A 23,841-nucleotide genomic window follows, 5' to 3' on the forward strand; every position below is an offset into this window, starting at 1 on the left:
AACATGAGTGATGCAAAAGATGGGTGATTTCTGCATTTCCAGCTGAGGTACCAGGTTCACCTCACTGGGGCTTGTCGGACAGTGGGGGCAGCCCACGGAGTGTGAGCTGAAGCAGGGCGGGGCATCGCCTCACCTGGGAAGCACAAGGGGTCGGGAAATTCCCTTTCCTAGCCAAGGGAAGCTGTGACAGATGGTACCTGGAAAATTGGGACACTCCCACCCTAATACTGCGCTTTTTCAATGGTCTTAGCAAATGGCACACCAGGAGATTATATCATGTGCCTGGCTCAGAGGGTCCCATGCCCACAGAGCCTCGCTCACTGCTAGCACAGCAGTCTGAGATCAAACTGCAAGGCTGCAGCAAGGCTGGGGGAGGGGCGCCCACCATTGCTGAGGCTTGAGTAGGTAAACAAAGCAGCCAGGAAGCTTGAACTGGGTGGAGCCCACCACAGCTCAAGGAGGCCTGTCTGCCTCTGTAGACTCCACCTCTGGGGGCAGGGCATAGCTAAACAAAAGGCAGCAGAAACTTCTGCAGACTTAAACACCCTTGTCTGACAGCTTTGAAGACAGTGGTGGTTCTCCCAGCACGGAGTTTGAGATCTGAGAACGGACAGACTGCCTCCTCAAGTGGGTCCCTGATCCCCAAGCAGGCTAACTGGGAGACACCTCCCAGTAGGGGCCGACTGATAGCTCATACAGCCGGGTGCCCCTCTGAGACAAAGCTTCCAGAGTAACGATCAGACAGAAACATTTGCCGTTCTGCAATATTTGCTGTTCTGCAGCTTCCGCTGGTGATACCTAGGCAAACAGGGTCTGAAGTGGCCCTCCAGCAAACTCCAACAGACCTGCAGCTGAGGGTCCTGACTGTTAGAAGGAAAACTAACAAACAGAAAGGACTCCACACCAAAACCCCATCTGTACCACACCATCATCAAAGACCAAAGGTAGGTAAAACCATAAAGATGGGGAGAAACCAGAGCAGAAAAGCTGAAAATTCTAAAAATCAGAGCGCCTCTTCTGCTCCAAAGGAACGCAGTTCTTCGCCAGCAACGGAACAAAGCTGGACGGAGAATGACTTTGACGAGCTGGGAGAAGAAGGCTTCGGATGATGGGTAATAACAAACTTCTCCAAGCTAAAGAAGGATGTTCATACCCATCGCAAAAAAGCTAAAAACCTTGAAAAAAGATTAGATGAATGGCTAACTAGAATAAACAGCGTAGAGAACACCTTAAATGACCTGATAGAGCTGAAAACCATGGCATGAGAACTACGTGACACATGCACAAGCTTCAGTAGCCGATTCAATCAAGTGGAAGAAAGGGTATCAGTGACTGAAGATCAAATGAATGAAATGAAGCGAGAAGAAAAGCTTAGAGAAAAAAGAGTAAAAAGAAACGAACAAAGCCTCCAAGAAAGACGGGACTATGTGAAAAGACCAAATCTACGTCTGACTGGTGTACCTGAAAGTGATGGGGAGAATGGAACCAAGTTGGAAAACACTCTTCAGGATATAAACCAGGAGAACCTCCCCAACCTAGCAAGGCAGGCCAATATTCAAATTCAGGAAATACAGAGAACGTCACAAAGATACTCCTCGAGAAGAGCAACTCCAAGACACATAATTGTCAGATTCACCAACGTTGAAATGAAGGAAAAAATGTTAAGGGCAGCCAGAGAGAAAGGTCGGGTTACCCACAAAGGGAAGCCCATGAGAATAACAGTGGATCTCTCGGCAGAAACTCTACAAGCCAGAAGAGAGTGGGGCCAACATTCATTTTTTTTTTTTTTTTTTTGAGACGGAGTCTTGCTCTGTTGCCCAGGCTGCAGTGCAGTGGCGCGATCTCAGCTCACTGCAAGCTCCGCCTCCCGGATTTACGCCATTCTCCTGCCTCAGCCTCCCAAGTAGCTGGGACTACAGGCGCCCACCACGAAACCCGGCTAATTTTTTGTATTTTTAGTAGAGACGGGGTTTCACTGTGTTAGCCAGGACGGTCTCGATCTCCTGACCTCGTGATCCACCCGCCTCGGCCTCACAAAGTGCTGGGATTACAGGCGTGAGCCACCGCGCCCGGCCTTTTTTTTTTTTTTTTTTAATTATACTTTAAGTTTTAGGGTACATGTGCACAATGTGCAGGTTAGTTACATATGTATACATGTGACATGCTGGTGTGCTGCACCCATTAACTCGTCATTTAGCATTAGGTATATCTCCTAATGCTATCCCTCCCCCTTCCCCCCACCCTACAACAGTCCCCAGAGTGTGATGTTCCCCTTCCTTTGTCCATGTGTTCTCATTGTTCAATTCCCATCCATGAGTGAGAACATGCAGTGTTTGGTTTTTTGTCCTTGCGATAGTTTACTGAGAATGATGATTTCCAATTTCATCCATGTCCCTACAAAGGACATGAACTCATCCTTTTTTATGGCTGCATAGTATTCCATGGTGTATATGTGCCACATTTTCTTAATCCAGTCTATCGTTGTTGGACATTTGGGTTGGTTCCAAGTCTTTGCTATTGTGAATAGTGCCGCAATAAACATACGTGTGCATGTGTCTTTATAGCAGCATGATTTATAGTCCTTTGGGTATATACCCAGTAATGGGATGGCTGGGTCAAATGGTATTTCTAGTTCTAGATCCCTGAGGAATCACCACACTGACTTCCACAATGGTTGAACTAGTTTACAGTCCCACCAACAGTGTAAAAGTGTTCCTATTTCTCCACATCCTCTCCAGCACCTGTTGTTTCCTGACTTTTTAATGATCGCCATTCTAACTGGTGTGAGATGGTATCTCATTGTGGTTTTGATTTGCATTTCTCTGATGGCCAGTGATGATGAGCATTTTTTCATGTGTCTGTTGGCTGCATAAATGTCTTCTTTTGAGAAGTATCTGTTCATATCCTTCACCCACTTTATGATGGGGTTGTTTTATTTTTTCTTGTAAATTTGGTTAAGTTCTTTATAGATTCTGGATATTAGCCCTTTGTCAGATGAGTAGGTTGTGAAAATTTTCTCCCATTTTGTAGGTTGCCTGTTCATTCTGATGGTAGTTTCTTTTGCTGTGCAGAAGCTCTTTAGTTTAATTAGATCCCATTGACAGAGAGCCAAATCATGAGTGAACTCCCATTCACAATCGCTTCAAAGAGAATAAAATACTTAGGAATCCAACTTACAAGGGACATGAAGGACCTCTTCAAGGAGAACTACAAACCACTGCTCAATGAAATAAAAGAGGATACAAAGAAATGGAAGAACATTCCATGCTCATGGGTAGGAAGAATCAATATCGTGAAAATGGCCATACTACCCAAGGTAATTTATAGATTCAATGCCATCCCCATTCTGGCTTCTGTTGCCACTGCTTTTGGTGTTTTAGACATGAAGTCCTTGCCCATGCCTATGTCCTGAATGGTAATGCCTAGGTTTTCTTCTAGGGTTTTTATGGTTTTAGGTCTAATGTTTAAGTCTTTAATCCATCTTGAATTAATTTTTGTATAAGGTGTAAGGAAGGGATCCAGTTTCAGCTTTCCACATATGGCCAGCCAGTTTTCCCAGCACCATTTATTAAATAGGGAATCCTTTCCCCATTGCTTGTTTATCTCAGGTTTGTCAAAGATCAGATAGTTGTAGATATATGGTGTTATTTCTGAGGGCTCTGTTCTGTTCCATTGATCTATGTCTCTGTTTTGGTACCAGTACCATGCTGTTTTGGTTACTGTAGCCTTGTAGTATAGTTTGAAGTCAGGTAGCGTGATGCCTCCAGCTTTGTTCTTTTGGCTTAGGATTGTCTTGGCAATGCGGGCTCTTTTTTGGTTCCATATCAACTTTAAAGTAGTTTTTTCCAATTCTGTGAAGAAAGTCATTGGTAGCTTGATGGGGATGGCATTGAATCTATAAATTACCTTGGGTAGTATGGCCATTTTCACGATATTGATTCTTCCTACCCATGAGCATGGAATGTTCTTCCATTTCTTTGTATCCTCTTTTATTTCATTGAGCAGTGGTTTGTAGTTCTCCTTGAAGAGGTCCTTCATGTCCCTTGTAAGTTGGATTCCTAAGTATTTTATTCTCTTTGAAGCGATTGTGAATGGGAGTTCACTCATGATTTGGCTCTCTGTCTGTTATTGGTGTATAAGAATGCTTGTGATTTTTGTACATTGATTTTGTATCCTGAGACTTTGCTAAAGTTGCTTATCAGCTTAAGGAGATTTTGGGCTGAGACAATGGGGTTTTCTAGATATACAATCATGTCGTCTGCAAAGAGGGACAATTTGACTTCCTCTTTTCCTAATTGAATACCCTTTATTTCCTTCTCCTCCCTAACTGCCCTGGCCAGAACTTCCAACACTATGTTGAATACGAGTGGTGAGGGAGGGCATCCCTGTCTTGTGCCAGTTTTCAAAGGGAATGCTTCCAGTTTTTGCCCATTCAGTATGATATTGGCTGTGGGTTTGTCATAGATAGCTCTTATTATTTTGAGATACGTCCCATCAATACCTAATTTATTGAGAGTTTTTAGCATGAAGGTTGTTGAATTTTGTCAAAGGCCTTTTCTGCATCTATTGAGATAATCATGTGGTTTTTGTCTTTGGTTCTGTTTACATGCTGGATTACATTTATTGATTTGCGTATATTGAACCAGCCTTGCATCCCAGGGATGAAGCCCACTTGATCATGGTGGATAAGCTTTTTGATGTGCTGCTGGATTCGGTTTGCCAGTATTTTATTGAGGATTTTTGCATCAGTGTTCATCAAGGATATTGGTCTAAAATTCTCTTTTTTGGTTGTGTCTCTGCCCGGCTTTGGTATCAGGATGATGCTGGCCTCATAAAATGAGTTAGGGAGGATTCCCTCTTTTTCTATTGATTGGAATAGTTTCAGAAGGAATGGTATCAATTCCTCCTTGTACCTCTGGTAGAATTCGGCTATGAATCCATCTGGTCCTGGACTCTTTTTGGTTGGTAAGCTATTGATTATTGCCACAATTTCAGAGCCTGTTATTGGTCTATTCAGAAATTCAGCTTCTTCCTGGTTTAGTCTTGGGAGGGTGTATGTGTCGAGGAATTTATCCATTTCTTCTGGATTTTCTAGTTTATTTGTGTAGAGGTGTTTGTAGTATTCTCTGATGGTAGTCTGTATTTCTGTGGGATCAGTGGTGATATCCCCTTTATCATTTTTTATTGCGTCTATTTGATTCTTCTCTCTTCTTTTCTTTATTAGTCTTGCTAGTGGTCTATCAATTTTGTTGATCGTTTCAAAAAACCAGCTTCTGGATTCATTAATTTTTTGAAGGGCTTTTTTTGTCTCTATTTCCTTCAGTTCTGCTCTGATTTTAGTTATTTCTTGCTTTCTGCTAGCTTTTGAATGTGTTTGCTCTTGCTTTTCTAGTTCTTTTAATTGTGATGTAAGGGTGTCAATTTTGGATCTTTCCTGCTTTCTCTTGTCGGCATTTAGTGCTCTAAGTTTCCCTCTACACACTGCTTTGAATGTGTCCCAGAGATTCTGGTATGTTGTGTCTTGGTTCTCGTTGGTTTCAAAGAACATCTCTATTTCTGCCTTCATTTTGTTATGTACCCAGTAGTCATTCAGGAGCAGGTTGTTCAGTTTCCATGTAGTTGAGCGGTTTTGAGTGAGTTTCTTAATCCTGAGTTATAGTTTGATTGCACTGTGGTCTGAGAGACAGTTTGTTTTAATTTCTGTTCTTTTACATTTGCTGAGAGCTTTACTTCCAACTATGTGGTCAATTTTGGAATAGGTGTGGTGTGGTGCTGAGAAAAATGCATATTCTGTGGAGTTGGGGTGGAGAGTTCTGTAGATGTCTATTAGGTCTGCTTGGTGCAGAGCTGAGTTCAATTCCTGGGTATCCTTGTTAACTTTCTGTCTCCTTGATCTGTCTAATGTTGACAGTGGGGTGGTAAAGTCTCCCATTATTATTGTGTGGGAGTCTAAGTCTCTTTGTAGGTCACTCAGGACTTGCTTTATGAATCTGGGTGCTCCTGTATTGGGTGCATACATATTTAGGATAGTCAGCTCTTCTTGTTGAATTGATCCCTTTACCATTATGTAATGGCCTTCTTTGTCTCTTTTGATCTTTGTTGGTTTAAAGTCTGTTTTATCAGAGACTAGGATTGCAACCCCTGCCTTTTTTTGTTTTCCATTTGCTTGGTAGATCTTCCTCCATCCTTTTATTTTGAGCCCATGTGTGTCTCTGCACATGAGATGGGTTTCCTGAATACAGCACACTGATGGGTCTTGACTCTTTATCCAATTTGCCAGTCTGTGTCTTTTAATTGGAGCATTTAGTCCATTTACATTTAAAGTTAATATTGTTATATGTGAATTTTATCCTGTCATTATGATGTTAGCTGGTTATTTGGCTCATTGGTTGATGCAGTTTCTTCCTAGTCTCGATGGTCTTTACATTTTGGCATGATTTTGCAGCGGTTGGTACCAGTTGTGCCTTTCCATGTTTAGTGCTTCCTTCAGGAGCTCTTTTAGGGCAGGCCTGGTGGTGACAAAATCTCTCAGCATTTGCTTGTCTGTAAAGGATTTTATTTCTCCTTCACTTACGAAGCTTAGTTTGGCTGGATATGAAATTCTGGGTTGAAATTCTTTTCTTTAAGAATGTTGAATATTGGCCCCCAATCTCTTCTGTCTTGTAGAGTTTCTGCCAAGAGATCCGCTGTTAGTCTGATGGGCTTCCCTTTGTGGGTAACCCGACCTTTCTCTCTGGCTGCCCTTAACATTTTTCCTTCATTTCAACTTTGGTGAATCTGACAATTATGTGTCTTGGAGTTGCTCTTCTCGAGGAGTATCTTTGTGGCGTTCTCTGTATTTCCTGAATCTGAATGTTGGCCTGCCTTGCTAGATTGGGGAAGTTCTCCTGGATAATATCCTGCAGAGTGTTTTCCAACTTGGTTCCATTCTCCCCGTCACTTTCAGGTACACCAATCAGATGCAGATTTGGTCTTTTCACATAGTCCCATCTTTCTTGGAGGCTTTGTTCGTTTCTTTTTATTCTTTTTTCTCTAAACTTCCCTTCTCGCTTCATTTCATTCATTTCGTCTTCCATCACTGATACCCTTTCTTCCAGTTGATCGCATCAGCTCCCGAGGCTTCTGCATTCTTCACATAGTTCTCGAGCCTTGGCTTTCAGCTCCATCAGCTCCTTTAAGCACTTCTCTGTATTGGTTATTCTAGTTATACATTCATCTAAAGTTTTTTCAAAGTTTTCAACTTCTTTGCCTTTGGTTTGAATTTCCTCCTGTAGCTCAGAGTAGTTTGATCGTCTGAAGCCTTCTCTCAACTCGTCAAAGTCATTCTCCGTCCAGCTTTGTTCCATTGCTGGTGAGGAACTGCGTTCTTTTGGAGGAGGAGAGGCGCTCTGCTTTTTAGAGTTTCCAGTTTTTCTGCTCTGTTTTTTCCCCATCTTTATGGTTTTATCTACTTTTGGTCTTTGATGATGGTAATGTACAGATGGGTTTTTGGTGTGGATGTCCTTTCTGTTTGTTAGTTTTCCTTCTAACAGACAGGACCCTCAGCTGCAGGTCTGTTGGAGTTTGCTAGAGGTCCACTCCAGACGCTGTTTGCCTGGGTATCAGCAGCGGTGTCTGCAGAACCACGGAATTTCGTGATCCGCGAATGCTGCTGCCTGATCGTTCCTCTGGAAGTTTTGTCTCAGAAGAGTACCCGGCCGTGTGAGGTGTCAGTCTGCCCCTACTGAGGGGTGCCTCCCAGTTAGGCTGCTCGGGGGTCAGGGGTCAGGGACCCACTTGAGGAGGCAGTCTGCCCGTTCTCAGATCTCCAGCTGGGTGTGGGAAAACCACTGCTCTCCTCAAAGCTGTCAGACAGGGACATTTAAGTCTGCAGAGGTTACTGCTGTCTTTTTGTTTGTCTGTGCCCTGCCCCCAGAGGTGGAGCCTACAGAGGCAGGCAGGCCTCCTTGAGCTGTGGTGGGCTCCACCCAGTTCGAGCTTCCCAGCTGCTTTGTTTACCTAAGCAAGCCTGGGCAATGGCGGGCGCCCCTCCCCCAGCCTCGCTGCCACCTTGCAGTTTGATCTCAGACTGCTGTGCTAGCAATCAGCGAGACTCCATGGGTGTAGGACCCTCTGAGCCAGGTGCGGGCTATAATCTCCTGGTGCACCGTTTCCTAAGACTGTCGGAAAAGCGCAGTATTCGGGTGGGAGTGGCCTGATTTTCCAGGTGCCATCTGTCACCCCTTTCCTTGACCAGGAAAGGGAACTCCCTGACCCCTTGCACTCCCGAGAGAGGCAATGCCTCGCCCTGCTTTGGCTGGTGCACAGTGCGCTGCACCTACTGTCCTGTGCCCACTGTCTGGCACTCCCTAGTGAGATGAACCCGGTACCTCAGATGGAAATGCAGAAATCATCCGTCTTCTGCATCGTTCACGCTGGGAGCCGTAGACCGGAGCTGTTCCTATTCGGCCATCTTGGCTCCACCCTCAACATTCTTAAAGAAAAGAATTTTCAACCCAGAATTTCATATCCAGCCAAACTAAGCTTCATAAGTGAAGGAGAAATAAAATCCTTTACAGACAAACAAATGCTAAGAGATTTTGTCACCACCAGGCCTGCCTTACAAGAGGTTCTGAAGGAAGCACTAAACATGGAAAGGAACAACAGGTACCAGCCACTGCAAAAACATGCCAAACTGTAAACACCATCGATGCTAGGAAGAAACTGCATCAACTAACGAGCAAAATAACCAGCTAACTTCATAATGATAGGATCAAATTCACACATAACAATATTAACCTTATATATAAATGGGCTAAATGCTCCAATTAAAAGACACAGACTGGCAAATTGGATAGAATCAAGTTTCATCAGTGTGCTGTATTCAGGAGACCCATCTCACATGCAGACACACACACAGGCTCAAAATAAAGGGATGGAGGCAGATCTACTAAGCAAATGGAAAACAAAAAAAAGCAGGGGTTGCAATCCTAGTCTCTGATAAAACAGACTTTGTTTAAACCAACAAAGATCAAAAGAGACAAAGAAGGCCATTACATAATGGTAAAGGGATCAATTCAACAAGAAGAGCTAACTATCCTAAATATATATGCACCCAATACAGGAGCACCCAGATTCATAAAGCAAGTCCTTAGAGACCTACAAAGAGACTTAGACTCCCACACAATAATAATGGAAGACTTTAACACCCCACTGTCAACATTAGACAGATCAAGGAGACAGAAAGTTAACAAGGATACCCAGGAATTGAAGTCAGGTCTCCACCAAGTGAACCTAATAGACATCAACAGAATTCACCACCCCAAATTAACAGAATATACATTCTTCTCAGCACCACATCACACTTATTCCAAAATTGACCACATAGATCGAAGTATAGCTCTCCTCAGCAAATGTAAAAGAACAGAAATTAAAACAAACTGTCTCTCAGACCACAGTGCAATCAAATTAGAACTCAGGATTAAGAATCTCACTCAAAACTGCTCAACAACATGGAAACTGAACAACCTGCTCCTGAATGACTACTGGGTACACAACGAAATGAAGGCAGAAATAAAGATGTTGTTTGAAACCAATGAGAACAAAGACACAACATACCAGAATCTCTGGGACACATTTAAAGCAGTGTGTAGAGGGAAATTTATAGCACTAAATGCCGACAAGAGAAAGCAGGAAAGATCTAAAATTGACACCCTAACATCACAATTCAAGGAACTAGAGAAGCAAGAGCAAACACATTCAAAAGCTAGCAGAAGAAAAGAAATAACTAACATCAGAGCGTAACAGAAGGAGATAGAGACACAAAAAACCCTTCAAAAAATCAATGAATCCAGGAGCTGGTTTTTTGAAAAGATCAACAAAATTGACAGACTGCTAGCAAGACTACTAAAGAAGAAAAGAGAGAAGAATCAAATAGACGCAATAAAAAATGATAAAGGGGATATAATCACCGATCCCACAGAAATACAAACTACCATCAGAGAATACTATAAACACCTCTATGCAAATAAAGTAGAAAATCTAGAAGAAATGGATAAATTCCTGGACACATACACCCTCCCAAGACTAAGCCAGGAAGAAGTTGAATCCCTGAATACAACAATTACAGGCTCTGAAATTGAGGCAATAATTAATAGCCTACCAACCAAAAAATGTCCAAGACCAGATGGATTCACAGCTGAATTCTACCAGAGGTACAAAGATGAGCTGGTACCATTCCTTCTGAAACTATTCCAATCAATAGAAAAAGAAGGAATCCTCCCTAACTCATTTTATGAGGCCAGCATCATCCTGATACCAAAGCCTGGCAGAGACACAACAAAAAGAGAATTTTAGACCAATATCCGTGATGAATATCAATGCAAAAATCCTCAATAAAATACTGGCAAACTGAATCCAGCAGCCCATCAAAAAGCTTATCCACCACAATCAAGTAGGCTTCATCCCGGGGATGCAAGGCTGGTTCAATATACGCAAATCAATAAATGTAATCCAGCACATAAACAGAACCAAAGACAAAAACCACATGATTATCTCAATAGATCCAGAAAAGGCCTTCGACAAAATTCAACAGCCCTTCATGCTAAAAACTCTCAATAAAGTATGTATTGATGGGACATATCTCAAAATAATAAGAGCTATTTATGACAAATCCACAGCCAATATCATACTGAATGGGCAAAAACTGGAAGCATTCTCTTTGAAAACTGGCACAAGACAGGGATGCCCTCCCTCACCACTCCTATTCAACATAGTGTTGGAAGTTCTGGCCAGGGAAATCAGGCAAGAGAAGGAAATAAAGGGTATTCAATTAGGAAAAGAGGAAGTCAAATTGTCCCTGTTGGCAGAAGACATGATTATATTTTTAGAAAACCCCATCATCTCAGCCCAAAATCTCCTTAAGCTGATAAGCAACTTCAGCAAAGTCTCAGGATACAAAATCAATGTGCAAAAACCTCAAGCACTCCTATACACTAATAACAGACAAACACAGAGCCAAATCATGAGTGAACTCCCATTCACAATTGCTTCAAAGAGAATGAAATACATAGGAATCCAACTTACAAAGGATGCGAAGGACTCCTTCAAGGAGAACTACAAACCACTGCTCAACGAAATAAAAGAGGACACAAACAAATGGAAGAACATGCCATGCTCATGGATAGGAAGAATCAATATCGTGAAAATGGCCATACTGCCCAAGGTAATTTATAGATTCAATGCCATCCCTATCAAGCTACCAATGACTTTCTTCACAGAATTGGAAAAAACTACTTTAAAGTTGATATGGAACCAAAAAAGAGCCCGCATTGCCAAGACAATCCTAAGCCAAAAGAACAAAGCTGGAGGCATCAAGCTACCTGACTTCAAACTATACTACAAGGCTTACAGTAACCAAAACAGCATGGTACACGTACCACAACAGAGATACAGACCAACGGAAAAGAACAGAGCCCTCAGAAATAATACCACACATCTACAACCATCTGATCTTTGACAAACCTGACAAAAACAAGAAATGGGGAAAGGATTCCATATTTAATAAATGGTGCTGGGAAAACTGGCTAGCCATATGTAGAAAACTGAAACTGGATCCCTTCCTTACACCTTATACAAAAATTAATTGAAGATGGATTAAAGACTTAAAGGTTAGACCTAAAACCATAAAAAGCCTACAAGAAAACCTAGGCAATACCATTCAGGACATAGGCATGGGCAAGGACTTCATGACTAAAACACCAAAAGCAATGGCAACAAAAGCCAAAATTGACAAATGGGATCTAATTAAACTAAAGAGCTTCTGCACAGCAAAAGAAACTACCATCAGAGTGAACAGGCAACCTACAGAATGGGAGAAAATTTTTATAATCTACCCATCTGACAAAGGGCTAATATCCAGAATCTATAAAGAACTTAACCAAATTTACAAGAAAAAATAAAACAACCCCATCATAAAGTGGGTGAAGGATATGAACAGACACTTTTCAAAAGAAGACATTTATGTAGCCAACAGACACATGAAAAAATGCTCATCATCACTGGCCATCAGAGAAATGCAAATCAAAACCACAATGAGATACCATCTCACACCAGTTAGAATGGCGATCATTAAAAAGTCAGGAAAACAACAGGTGCTGGAGAGGATGTGAAGAAATAGGAACACTTTTACACTGTTGGTGGGACTGTAAACTAGTTCGACCATTGTGGAAGACAGTGTGGCGATTCCTCAAGGATCTAGAACTAGAAATACCATTTGACCCAGCGATCCCATTACTGGGTATATACCCAAAGGATTATAAACCATGCTGCTATAAAGACACATACACACGTATGTTTACTGCAGCACTATTCACAATAGCAAAGACTCGGAACCAACCTAAAAGTCCATCAATAATAGACTGGATTAAGAAAATGTGGCACATATACACCATGGAATACTATGCATCCACAAAAAAGGATGAGTTCATGTCCTTTGTAGGGACATGGATGCAGCTGGAAACCATCATTCTGAGCAAACTATTGCAAGGACAGAAAACCAAACACTGCATGTTCTCACTCATAGGTGGGAATTGAACAATGAGAACACTTGGACACAGGGTGGGGAACATCACACACTGGGGCCTGTTGTGGGGTTGGGGGAGGGGGCAGGGATAGCATTAGGAGATATAACTAATGTAAATGAGGAGTTAATTGGTGCAGCACACCAACATGTCACATGTATACATATGTAACAAACCTGCATGTTGTGCACAGGTACCCTAGAACTTAAAGTATAAAAAAAAAAAACAGTGAAAGATCTTTACAATGAAAAGAATAAAACATTGATGTAAGAAATTGAAAAGACCACAAAAAAGAAAAGATAGTCCATGTTTATGGATTGGAAGAATCAATATTGTTAAAACATCCATATTCTCTAAAGCAGTCTACAGATTCAATGCAATCCCTATGAAAATACCAGTGACATTCTTTACAAAATTGGAAAAAAAAATCCTAAAATTTATACAGAACAAGAAAAGACCCAGAATAGCCAAAGCTATCCTGAGCAAAAAGAACAAAACTGGAGGAATCACATTACCTGACTTAAAATTATACTACAAAGCTACAGTAACCCAAACGGCATGGTACTGGCATAAAAACAGACACACAGACCAATGGAACAGAATAGAGAACCCAGAAACCAATCCATACATCTACAGTGAACTCATTTTTGACAAAGGTACCAAAAACATATATTGGGGAAAAGACATTCTCTTCAATAAATGGTGCTGGGAAAATTGGATATCCATATGTAGAAGAATGAAACTAGACCTCCATCTCTTGCCAGATACAAAAATCAAATCAAAATACATTAAAGACTTAAATTTATGACCGCAAACTATAAAACTACTACAAAAAAACATTATGAGAAACTCTCTAGGACATTGGACTGGTCAACGATTTCTTGAGTAATACCCTACAAGCACAGGCAACTGAAACACAAATGTACAAATGGGACCATATGAAGTTAAAAAGCTTCTGCACTGCAAAGGAAACAATTAACAAAATGAAGAGACAACCCACAGAATGAGAGAAAATTCCTTCAAACTATCCTTCTGACAAGGAATTAATAACCCTTGAATATAAAAGGAGCTCAAACAACTCTATAGGAAAAAACCTAATAATACTATTTTAAAATGGCCAAAAGGTCCGAATAGACATTTCCCAAAAGAAGACACACAAATGGCAAACAGGCATATGAAAAGGTGCTCAACATCACTGATTATCAAAGAAATGCAAATCAAAACTATAATGAGATATCATCTCACCCTAGGTAAAATCAGTTTTATCCAAAAGACAGGCAATAACAAATGCTGAGAAGGATGTTGAGAAAGGGGAACCCTCATACGCTGTTGGCAGGAATGTAAATTAGTATAACCACTACGGAGAACAGTTTGGAAGTTCCTCAAAAAACTAAAAAGAGAGCTACCATAAGATCCAACAATCTCATTCCTAGGTATAGACCCAAAAGAAAGGAAATCAGTATGTCAAAGAGATATCTGCACTCTGGTGTTTACTGCAGCATTTTTCACAATAGCCAAGATCTGGAAGCAATCTAAACGTCCATCAACAGATGAATGTGGTACAAATACACAACAGAGCACTATTCAGCTAAAAAAAAAAAAGAGATCCTGTCATTTGCAACAAGGGATGGAAATGGAGGTCATTGTTAAGCGACAAAAGCCAGGCACAGAAAGACAAAATTCGCATGTTGTCACTTATTTGTGGGAGCTAAAAATGAAAAAAAATAAACTCATGGTGATAGCAGAATGATCGTTACCAGAGGCTTAGAAGGGTAGTTGAAGGCGGGGAAAGGAGGATGATTAATGAGTATAAAAACAGCTATAGCTAGAATGTATAAGATTTCGTATTTTATAGCACAACAGGGTGATCATAGTCAACAATAATTTATTGTACATTTTAAAATAACTAAAAGAGGCTGGGCACGGTGGCTCATGCCTGTAATCCCAGCACTTTGGGAGGCTAAAGTGGGCGGATCACATGAGGTCAGGAGTTTGAGACCAGCCTGGCCAACATGGTGAAACCCTGTCTCTACTAAAAATACAAAAATTAGCCAGGTGTGGTGGCGCATGCGTGTAGTCCTAGCTACTTGGGAGGCTGTGGCAGGAGAATTGCTTGAATCCGGGAGGTGGAGGTTGCAGTGAGCCGAGATCGCATCATTGCACTCCAGCCTGGGCAACAGGATAAGACTCTGTCTCAAAAAAATAAAAATAAATAAAAATAAAAAATAAAATAACTAAAAGAGTGTAAGTGAATTGTTTGTAACACAAAGAAAGGATAAAAGCTGGAGGTGATGGATACCTCATTTACCCTGATAGGATTATTATGCATTGCATGCCTGTATCAAAATATCTCATATATCCCATAAATATACTCACCTACTATGTACTCACAAAATCTTTTTTTAAATACAAGGAAAAAAATTAGAAACATCGTAAATGTCCATCCACAGGACAATGGATAAATTGTGCTTTATTCATACAATAGAGTATTATATGGCAGAGAAAATTAATGAACTACAGCTACACAAAAATATGAACACATCATAAAAACAAAATATTGTGCAAAAAAGTAGCCAGAGAAAACTGCAGAAAATATATTATTCTTATAAAACCCCAAACCAAATAAGCTAAACGAAATAATATTTCAACATACATCCATTTGTCATAAAATGATTTTCAAAAGGCATGAGAAGGAGCAACGCAAAATTTAGGATATTACTTTTAATGCAAAGGCAAGTGAACAGAAGAAGGAAGAAAAATACTGAGAGATAATCATAATTGGTAATGTTCCAGTTAAGTAGGTTCATGATGCTCTTTTTATTATTAAATGTCTGTTTTATATATGTTACAAAATAGTTCATAAACTATTATATTAAATAAATTAAATTTAGAGAAGCAAATTGACAGACTATTTTAACATAAAATTATATATGTATTATACAGTACATAAAACTATACACATTTATTTATATCAATTTTATTTATTTCCATGTGCACAGAGGAAAAATCTAAGGTTGTACAGCAAATACTTGAGTGATAACCATAGGGAAATTAAATAAAGAGAAAAGAGTGTAGCTATTTTACCTTTCATTTAATTTATGTCTCTATTACTTGCATTTATTTCAAAGCACATAGGCTATTTTATAACTATGTTAACACCAAAATTAAAAAGAATCTAAAGAATTGTAATTATAAGGTTTCACCTATTTGCATAGTTTTCTGAGAAGTATTTGAAAAGCAGCAAAGGACACTATAAGCTTAGCACCACCATGTTAACTACCATGTTAACCAATCTTTGACTTTTATCTCTTCAAATTCCTTAAAGATTGTTTCTTAATTAATAAGTACAATATCCTCTAATAGCCAAATCTTATTCTTATATTACTTACAATTACTAACCTTTCTTTTTTCCCTCCATTTATTTGTTTTCTCTCTTCTCTTCTTCTTAATTTTTCCCTTGGTAGCATCTAAAAGTTTAAAAAGATTTGGAAGTTTCGGCTCTAACATTAAAAATTATTTTATTGATTAAAGAATTTGAAGGATTAAAATAATTAAGATTGATAATCAACTTTATTATGCTTGTTGGAAGAATCTTACAAGATACAAATAGCAGATAAAACTGTTTAATTTGCTAGGCATGGTGGTGTACATCTGTAATTCCAGCATTTTGGGAGGCCGAAGCAGGCAGATCACTTGAGCTCAGGAGTTTGACACCAGCCTGGGCCACAACGCAAAACCTTGTCCTTACCAAAAGTACAAAAAGTAGCCAGGCATGGTAGAGTGCACCTGTAGTCCCAGCTACTCAGCAGGAGGTGGGAGGATCACCTGAGCCCAGCAGGTCAAGGCTGCAGTGAGCCAAGATCGTGCCACTGCACTCCAGCTTGGGTGACAGAGTGAGGCACTGTCTCGAAAAAAAGAAGAAAAAAGAAAAAAGTTTAATTATAGTTGTATCCCAGTATAAATATATGGCATTTAGGAACCCATCCAAAATACAATACTCTCCTAGGTCCACTAGAATGCAACCTCTAGTTAATCTAGGGAGTATAAGGTGTTATTAGCAGAAACTATGTGAATGCAACTATTAAGCAGTCTATTGGAAAATATAAAAAATGAATTACTTTAATTAGAAAATGGAAAAGGAGGACGGGTGTGGTGGCTCATGTCTGTAATCCCAGCACTTTGGGAGGCCGAGGCAAGTGGATCCCTTGAGGTCAGGAGTTTGAGACCAGCCTGGGTAACATGGCAAAACCTCATCTTTACTAAAAATACAAAAATTAGCCACGCATGGTGGTGGGCACTTGTAATCTCAGCTACTGAAGAGGCTGAGGCAGGAGAATCACTTGAACCTGGGAGGCAGAGGTTGCAGTAAGCTGAGATTGTGCCACTGCACTCCAGCCCAGGCAACACAGAGAGACTGTCTCAAAATCTAAAAAAAAAAAAAAAGAAGAAGAAAAAGAACATGGAAAAGGAGAATGTTAGTTTGCCACCACATTAACTGCTCCGTTCTACAAAAGACAACCATTTTCCTGACTAAAGCAAAAGTTACCGATGTGAGTTTTATATTATCCAGCTTGGGGTTGTCAGTTTCTTGAATCTTTAGTTGATGTCTTTCATCTGTTTTGGGAAACTTTTAGGCATTATTCTTTTTATATATTGCTTCTTCCTCATTTGTTTTTCTTTTCTTCTTCGATTCCAATTACAATGTTAGATCTCATTACTGTGTCTCACATGTCTCTAATATTTTCTTCTGTATCTTTCTTTTTTTCCCCCTCCTGACGTGACTTCTAGTTTACTAATTCTTTTTGTGTGTGTGTCTAATCTACTGAAAAAATCTAAATTGTTAATTTTAGATAATGAATTTTTTATTCCAGAATTTATACCTGATTCTTTCTTACAGTTCATAAATCTCTATTTTCTTAAATATAATAATCATAACTATTTAAACTTCATTGCCAGCTAACTCAACATCTGGATTACCTGTAGGCTGCTCCTATTTTTTTCTCTTTTCAGTCATGTAGGCATATCTAGCAATTTTTTTATTAAAAGTTATGGACGCTGTATTAAAAAATTCTAGAGATTCTAGATGATGTTATCCATCTCTCAAGATTATTTATCCTCCACTAGGCAAACAGAATGATGGATGATGATCTAAACCCAATCAGGGACTATGCAGAGATGAGATTACAATTCCAGTAAGGCTCAACTTACCTCTGATTCATTCCTATCCCTCCTGGGTATTCTACAGAGGGTCTGTGTTACTGGAAGCAGAAGTCAATAAAAGAAATTCATTTAATAGTATAAACCCACAACTACAAACTGAATAGGAATTAGCTGCTCATCTTTTTCCTGAAAGTTATACGTTCTCCAGTAAAATAAGGGGAAAATAAAGGAGGAAGAAACAATATGATCCAGAAAATGGGTGACCAAACCCAAAATAGAGGTAAAGGATATATCCAGAATGAAGACAAAAGAACTTAATATCACAGTTGCTTAACAGGCCTTGAGAACAGTAAGTGCAAATGGAGTATGTTAAATGGATCTAGGAGAGAATCCCAAAATGGAATTAACTGAATACCTGATGTGTCTGAACCTTTTCAAAGGTAATTTATACTACTACAACATATCACAAACACAGAAAACTAAACAAATTTTATTGACGGGGCACGGTGGCTCATGCCTGTAATGCCAGCACTTTGGGAGGCCGAGGCAAGCAGATCACGAAGTCAGGAGATCGAGACCATCCTGGCTAACATAGTGAGATCCTATCTCTACTAAAAATAGAAAAAATTAGCCAGGTGTGGTGGCACACGCCTGTAATCCCAGCTACTCAGGAGGCTGAAGCAGGAGAATCGCTTGAACCTGGGAGGTGGAGGTTGCAGTGAGCCAAGATTGCACCACTGCATACCAGCCTGGGCAACAGAGTGAGACTCCATCTCAAAAAATAAATAAATAAAATAAAATAATAATAATAATTATTATTATTAACTGTAAGGAATAAAAAAGTTGTGCTAGAACCATTATATGGTTCAGCTGTGAACAGCATAGCATCTACATAGCCAAAACAATTAAAGTATTAAATTATCAAAGTTACAATAATGAAATCCTATTTACGTGGATGGGGGGAGGAAAGTAAATGTAGGGGGAAATAGTGGTTTAAAAAGTAGCTAAATTCGGCCGGGCGCGGTGGCTCACGCCTGTAATCCCAGCACTTTGGGAGGCCGAGGCGGGCAGATCACAAGGTCAGGAGACTGAGACCATCCTGGCCAACACAGTGAAACCCCGTCTCTACTAAAAACACAAAAAATTAGCTGGGTGTGGTCGCGGGCGCCTGTAGTCCCAGCTACTTGGGAGGCTGAGGCAGGAGAATGGCGTGAACCCGGGAGGCGGAGCTTGCAGTGCGCCAAGATCGCGCCACTGCACTCCAGCCTGGGGGACAGAGTGAAACTCCATCTCAAAAAAAAAATGAAAAGTAAAAAAATAAAAAGGAGCTAAATTCTAATCATTCATAGAGCCTAAAACGGAAAAATGTAGAAATGATTACATAAACAAATTATCGAATCATATCTATCAGAGATAGATATCAAAACAGACTGCTAAAAGAGTTTGAAATGCCTGCTTCTGGAAATTGGGTTTGGGAAGAATCATTTTGAAATTATCAATTAGTGGGAGGGTAGAATAATAACATTTTGAGATATGCCAAGACTCAGAAAATTTACTTCCCAGACAACATTTTGTAAAAAGTTATTTGACAGTGTACTCTAACAGTCAAGGCAGAACACTAAGAGAGGAAGACATGAATCTAAGAAAACAATGGATCCAACCCAGAAAACCAGTGAGGGGAGATCCTAGGATAAGAGATATAGCAGGCCTTGAGGGTAGAAAATGGTCTAGACTACACTAGGCAGGCAAGAACATCTCCAGAGAAAAGAAATGAACTCTAAGGAATAGTATAATTAAAAGGATGGAAAATCTTTTCATTATGGCAGTTATATGATCTTTTTGTCAACAATAAAAAACAAGAGTGAGAACTAGAAACTCTAAGAAAAACAAAAACTATAAGAAAGTCATGGTTTGAATACGAAGCAAAACTAAGATACAGCATGGTTTTAAGCAACTGATAGAATACAAATGATGTACTTGATACTGTGACTAAAACATTCTCCTTTGAGAGTCCTAGCAATCATAATATTAGATCCATGAAATGGAAATGTAATTCTTGCATATGACTTGGCACTGTAGTAACACTATTTATATAATGATAGTGATTTAAATGCTAATTATTGGTCTTAAAGATTTAAAGTGAATCTATGAACAAAAAAAGACAATTTTTGTTGTAGATATTAACTACTGAAAACCTAAAAGAAGACAATGGGGAGAAAAAAATGGAGGAAAGGATAGAGATACCAATATATTTAACTTATGTAAGACAGAATAAAACAATTGACTACAGTTGATGGAACAAGAAGCAGAGTTACTAGTAGGTTACTTATTAATACCAAATTAGCCAATAGAAAAATTAATTACAACACAACTTACAAACATTTGAGAGAGTAAAGGTAGGTGAGACAAAGGAGTAATTTAAAGTGAGCCAGTCAACTGATCTTGTCTAGGGTTGAGTGTGGAGAACATTTGTTATATTTTGATTGCCTAGTATCTGATTCCGCTTCTACGTTCAGTGAATATTCGTCCACATGCCTTTCACCATCAGCGCTGAAGAAGCCAATCTTGCTTTCCCAGCTCCCTTTGCAGCTGGGACATATTGAATTAGGAACCCAAATGTTAATAGTGGTTAGTACATGCAATTTCTTTAGCCTATAATAAATATTCCCTAATTCCACTTCCTTGCCTTTGCCTGAACATGCCTATTCATCCTCCACCTCTCAGTTTAGATAATCATTTCCTCTCTGAAGCCCTTCCTTGCCCCCATGACATATGCAGGTGAAGTAATAGCACTCACCTGCATTGTAATGAAGTATTTGCTTGTTTTATTACCTAATGTATTTTCTTTTTTATTCTTTTTAACTCCTCTATCATTCCTAATATTGCTTAACATAATAAAAGTTCCTTGTCTGAAGGGACCATGGCATGTTTACCATTATGTCTGGTACATAGTGAGTATGCTCAATAAATATTAGTTGAATAAACAAAAATTATAACAGATGTTTAGTATTTTTTTCCTAAATCACCTAACTTATAAATATGAAACCTTAACAGGATGATAAACATACCTTCAATACTCGAATCCGTCTGGCTTCCTGAAGATGATGATGAGGAAGAAGGAAACATACGATCGTCTGAAGAAAAAGATGTCACTGATCTATGTCGGGATCGGTGGTGGTTTTGGTTTTGCTTTCTTTTTTTCTTTCGTTTGTGTTTACCTTAGAAAGATATAAAATGGAACACAATTACTTTCCCAAATATTGGCAACATATGAGAGAGAAACATATACATTAATTTATAAAATGTATCTTAAATTACCCAAAAGGCCTTAAAGCAAGCATAAACTCCTACCTTCATATTTGCCAGCCTTGGCATCTTCAGGATTTCTGTGAGCAGACTTCTTATCCATGTCTATTAAACTTCCCTGCCATGTCTATAAAACCAAAATATTGACACATTATTAGAGAATTTAAAATGCAAAATGACATTTCTGGGGACAAAGAAAATGAAAATGATAACAACCTCAGCACTAACATTTTGGGCTGGATTATTCTTTGTTGTGAAGGGCTTTCCTATGGATTTTAGGCTGTTGAGCCACATTTCTGGCCTCTACCCACTAGATGCCAATAGAACCTTTATGTGTGACGACCCAAAATGGCTCCAGACATTAACAACTGTCCCTTGGGGGGCAACCACTGTTGAGAACCACAATTCTATTGAGAACAAATGGATAGGAGTAGTAGTAATAGAGACAGAAAGAAGAGACTGAATTCAAGAATCAGAATGACCAAGAATTACTGGTGGACTGGCTATGAAGGAAAGAAAGAAATAAGGATAACTTCTAGAATTTTGGCATGATCAATTGGGTAGAAAACAATACCATTAACTGAGATATGCCAACACTAAGGAAGGAATATGTTTGGAATAATATTCCACTAAAATACAGAACAGAAAATCATAAAGTTTTTCTTTTTGAGACAGAGTTTCACTCTGTCAACCAGGCTGGAGTGCAGTTGTGCAATCTCGGCTCACTGCAACCTCTGCCTCCTGGGTTCAAGTGATTCTTGTGCCTCAGCCTCCTGAGTAGCTGGGATTACAAGCACCCACCACCGTGCCTGGCTCATTTTTTTGTATTTTTAGTAGAGACAGGGTTTCACCATGTTGGGCAGGCTGGTCTTGAACTCCTGACCTCAAATGATCTGCCCGCCTTGGCCTATCAAAGTGCTGGGATTACAGGCGTGAGCCATCGTGTCCGGCCCAGAAGTTTCTTTTCAAGGCATACCTAAATAGCAATTTAGTAGATGCCTAGAGACTAAGTAAATATGTTATTTACTTCATGTTGACAAAGATTATTTGAATAGAGAAAAGGCACTCACAGTAATAAGCCTGAGAATCTTCAGTACAATATTTGAAGCCACAAGGCTGAATGATACCACAAAAGGAAAACAGCACAAATGGAGTACTAAATACTCATCTTTCATAACTGACAGTTAAAAGATAATGTCTAAGGTGGGTATTGTCTAAATTAGGAAACATCACTATAAATATACTATTTTAAAATATATATCTAGAGAAAGAGCTAAAAGAATTGAAGGAAGCTGCCTATGGCAAGTTAGATGGAGTACTGTAGTACTTTTTGGTTTTAAAATGAGTAAATATTATTTTGACAAAAATTTAAAAGTAAATAAATCTCCTCCTTTAATGTACACAAAGAGTAAGTGGGAATTCTCATCCAAGGTGCCAGATTTCCTTCCTAGTCATATTAAAATGATGGTTAAGCAATAAACAAAGAAAGTAAAAGGTGAGAAGTATAAAAGTGTGGAAAACTGCAGGCGTTCAAAGGAAAAAAAATCTCAGGATAAAGTTCAAAGGACTCAAGAGCAATAGTTCCAAATAAGAACAAAATATCCATGGGTTCTAACAAAGTTGTTGTCAAGAATACTAGCAACATTTCCCTAAAAACCATGGACTTCAAGAGAAATATAACCTAAGCACATTCCTGAGACTTGCAATGAATAATATTTATAAAGTCACAATAAAATGTTATTTTGAGTTTGTTTTTTATTTTTTCATTTTATTTATTTTTACCTTATTTATTTATTTAGGCAGGGTGTTGCTTTGCTGCCCAAGCTGAAATGCAGTGGTGCAATCATAGCTTATGACAGCTCCAAACTCTGGGGCTCAAGCAATCCTCTTTCCTAAGTCTCCCAAAGTGTTGGGATTACAGATGTGAGCCACTGAGCCTAACTATTGTCATTGGTTTTTAACATGTGAATCCAATTTACAGAGGAAAACACTGAACTGAAGTGTTCATAACAGTTATAGAACAAAAGTTAACTTATCCAATTATAATGCCATAAATGTAAAGGCAGAACTGTCAGGACATGAAAGGTGGAGAAGAAAAAGAAAAGGTGGCGGGAAGGGAGTGCTAATATCCTATGAAATCAAGAGAGAGTGATAAAACTTGTGATAGTGATAGAACAAGAAATATGTGTTTATATATATTGATTAATTGCTTAAGTTTACAAGAGTAAACAAAAGAGAAAATAAAAACACTTTATGAAATCTGTGGAGAAAGCAGCCAGCAGGAGCAGAGGCTGTTGTAATTGAGATGAGCCCTCATCTATCACAGCAGAAACTCAGAGGACAATAAATAAATTTGACTGAGAAAAAACAGTATGGGCATACTATTCAGAAATGCAGAAATAATCACCAAAATAACTAAACATAAAAAATGTTTAAAGTGTTTGTCTCTGGGGATGTGGATCCAGAAAGAGGAGAAAGCAGGTGGGATGGAGACTATTGCTTTTCATTATCAACTCTTACATGCAATTTGATCTTTTAATCATGTGCACATATTATGTTGATAAATGTTTTTAAAAGTTTTTTAAAAAGAGTGAATTGCGAAGTAAGGAAATAAAGACAATAAACTATATTTTACCATGAAAGCAGAAAAATGGCATAGTGGTTGGAGGAATTACTGAGGTCAGGGTGAGTTTTTAAAATGAGATTCTAGACTATTGGTTTTTTTCTTAAAAATTTTTTCAGTAAAATTTACTTTCAAATTTATATACAGTAAAATTCACGTGTGTACAGTATTAAGAGTTTTAACACATGCATA

At 39.1% G+C, this 23,841-nt stretch overlaps 1 protein-coding gene across 10 annotated transcripts in view; it reads right to left on the reverse strand.

The window, feature by feature from the left end:
* The window catches only part of LOC112129628 (putative uncharacterized protein encoded by LINC00467 homolog), a 68,946-nt gene that overhangs the window by 38,951 nt on the left and 6,154 nt on the right, over window positions 1-23,841 (reverse strand). For 8 of the 10 annotated variants that reach the window (XM_054521094.1, XM_054521097.1, XM_063725323.1 and 5 more), the window contains 3 exons: window positions 21,072-21,153; window positions 20,789-20,938; window positions 15,960-16,027 (listed from right to left, as the gene is read on the reverse strand). In XM_054521094.1, the coding sequence (XP_054377069.1) occupies window positions 15,960-16,027; window positions 20,789-20,938; window positions 21,072-21,129 (276 nt within the window). In that variant the 5' untranslated portion in view covers window positions 21,130-21,153. Of the gene's footprint in view, window positions 1-15,949; window positions 16,028-20,118; window positions 20,310-20,788; window positions 20,939-21,071; window positions 21,154-23,841 lie in introns of those variants that run through there. The other 2 variants (XM_054521071.2, XM_054521079.2) reach the window with 2 other exon arrangements.

Source organism: Pongo abelii, chromosome 1 (assembly GCF_028885655.2).
Source record: "Pongo abelii isolate AG06213 chromosome 1, NHGRI_mPonAbe1-v2.0_pri, whole genome shotgun sequence".
Classification (NCBI taxonomy): domain Eukaryota; kingdom Metazoa; phylum Chordata; class Mammalia; order Primates; family Hominidae; genus Pongo; species Pongo abelii.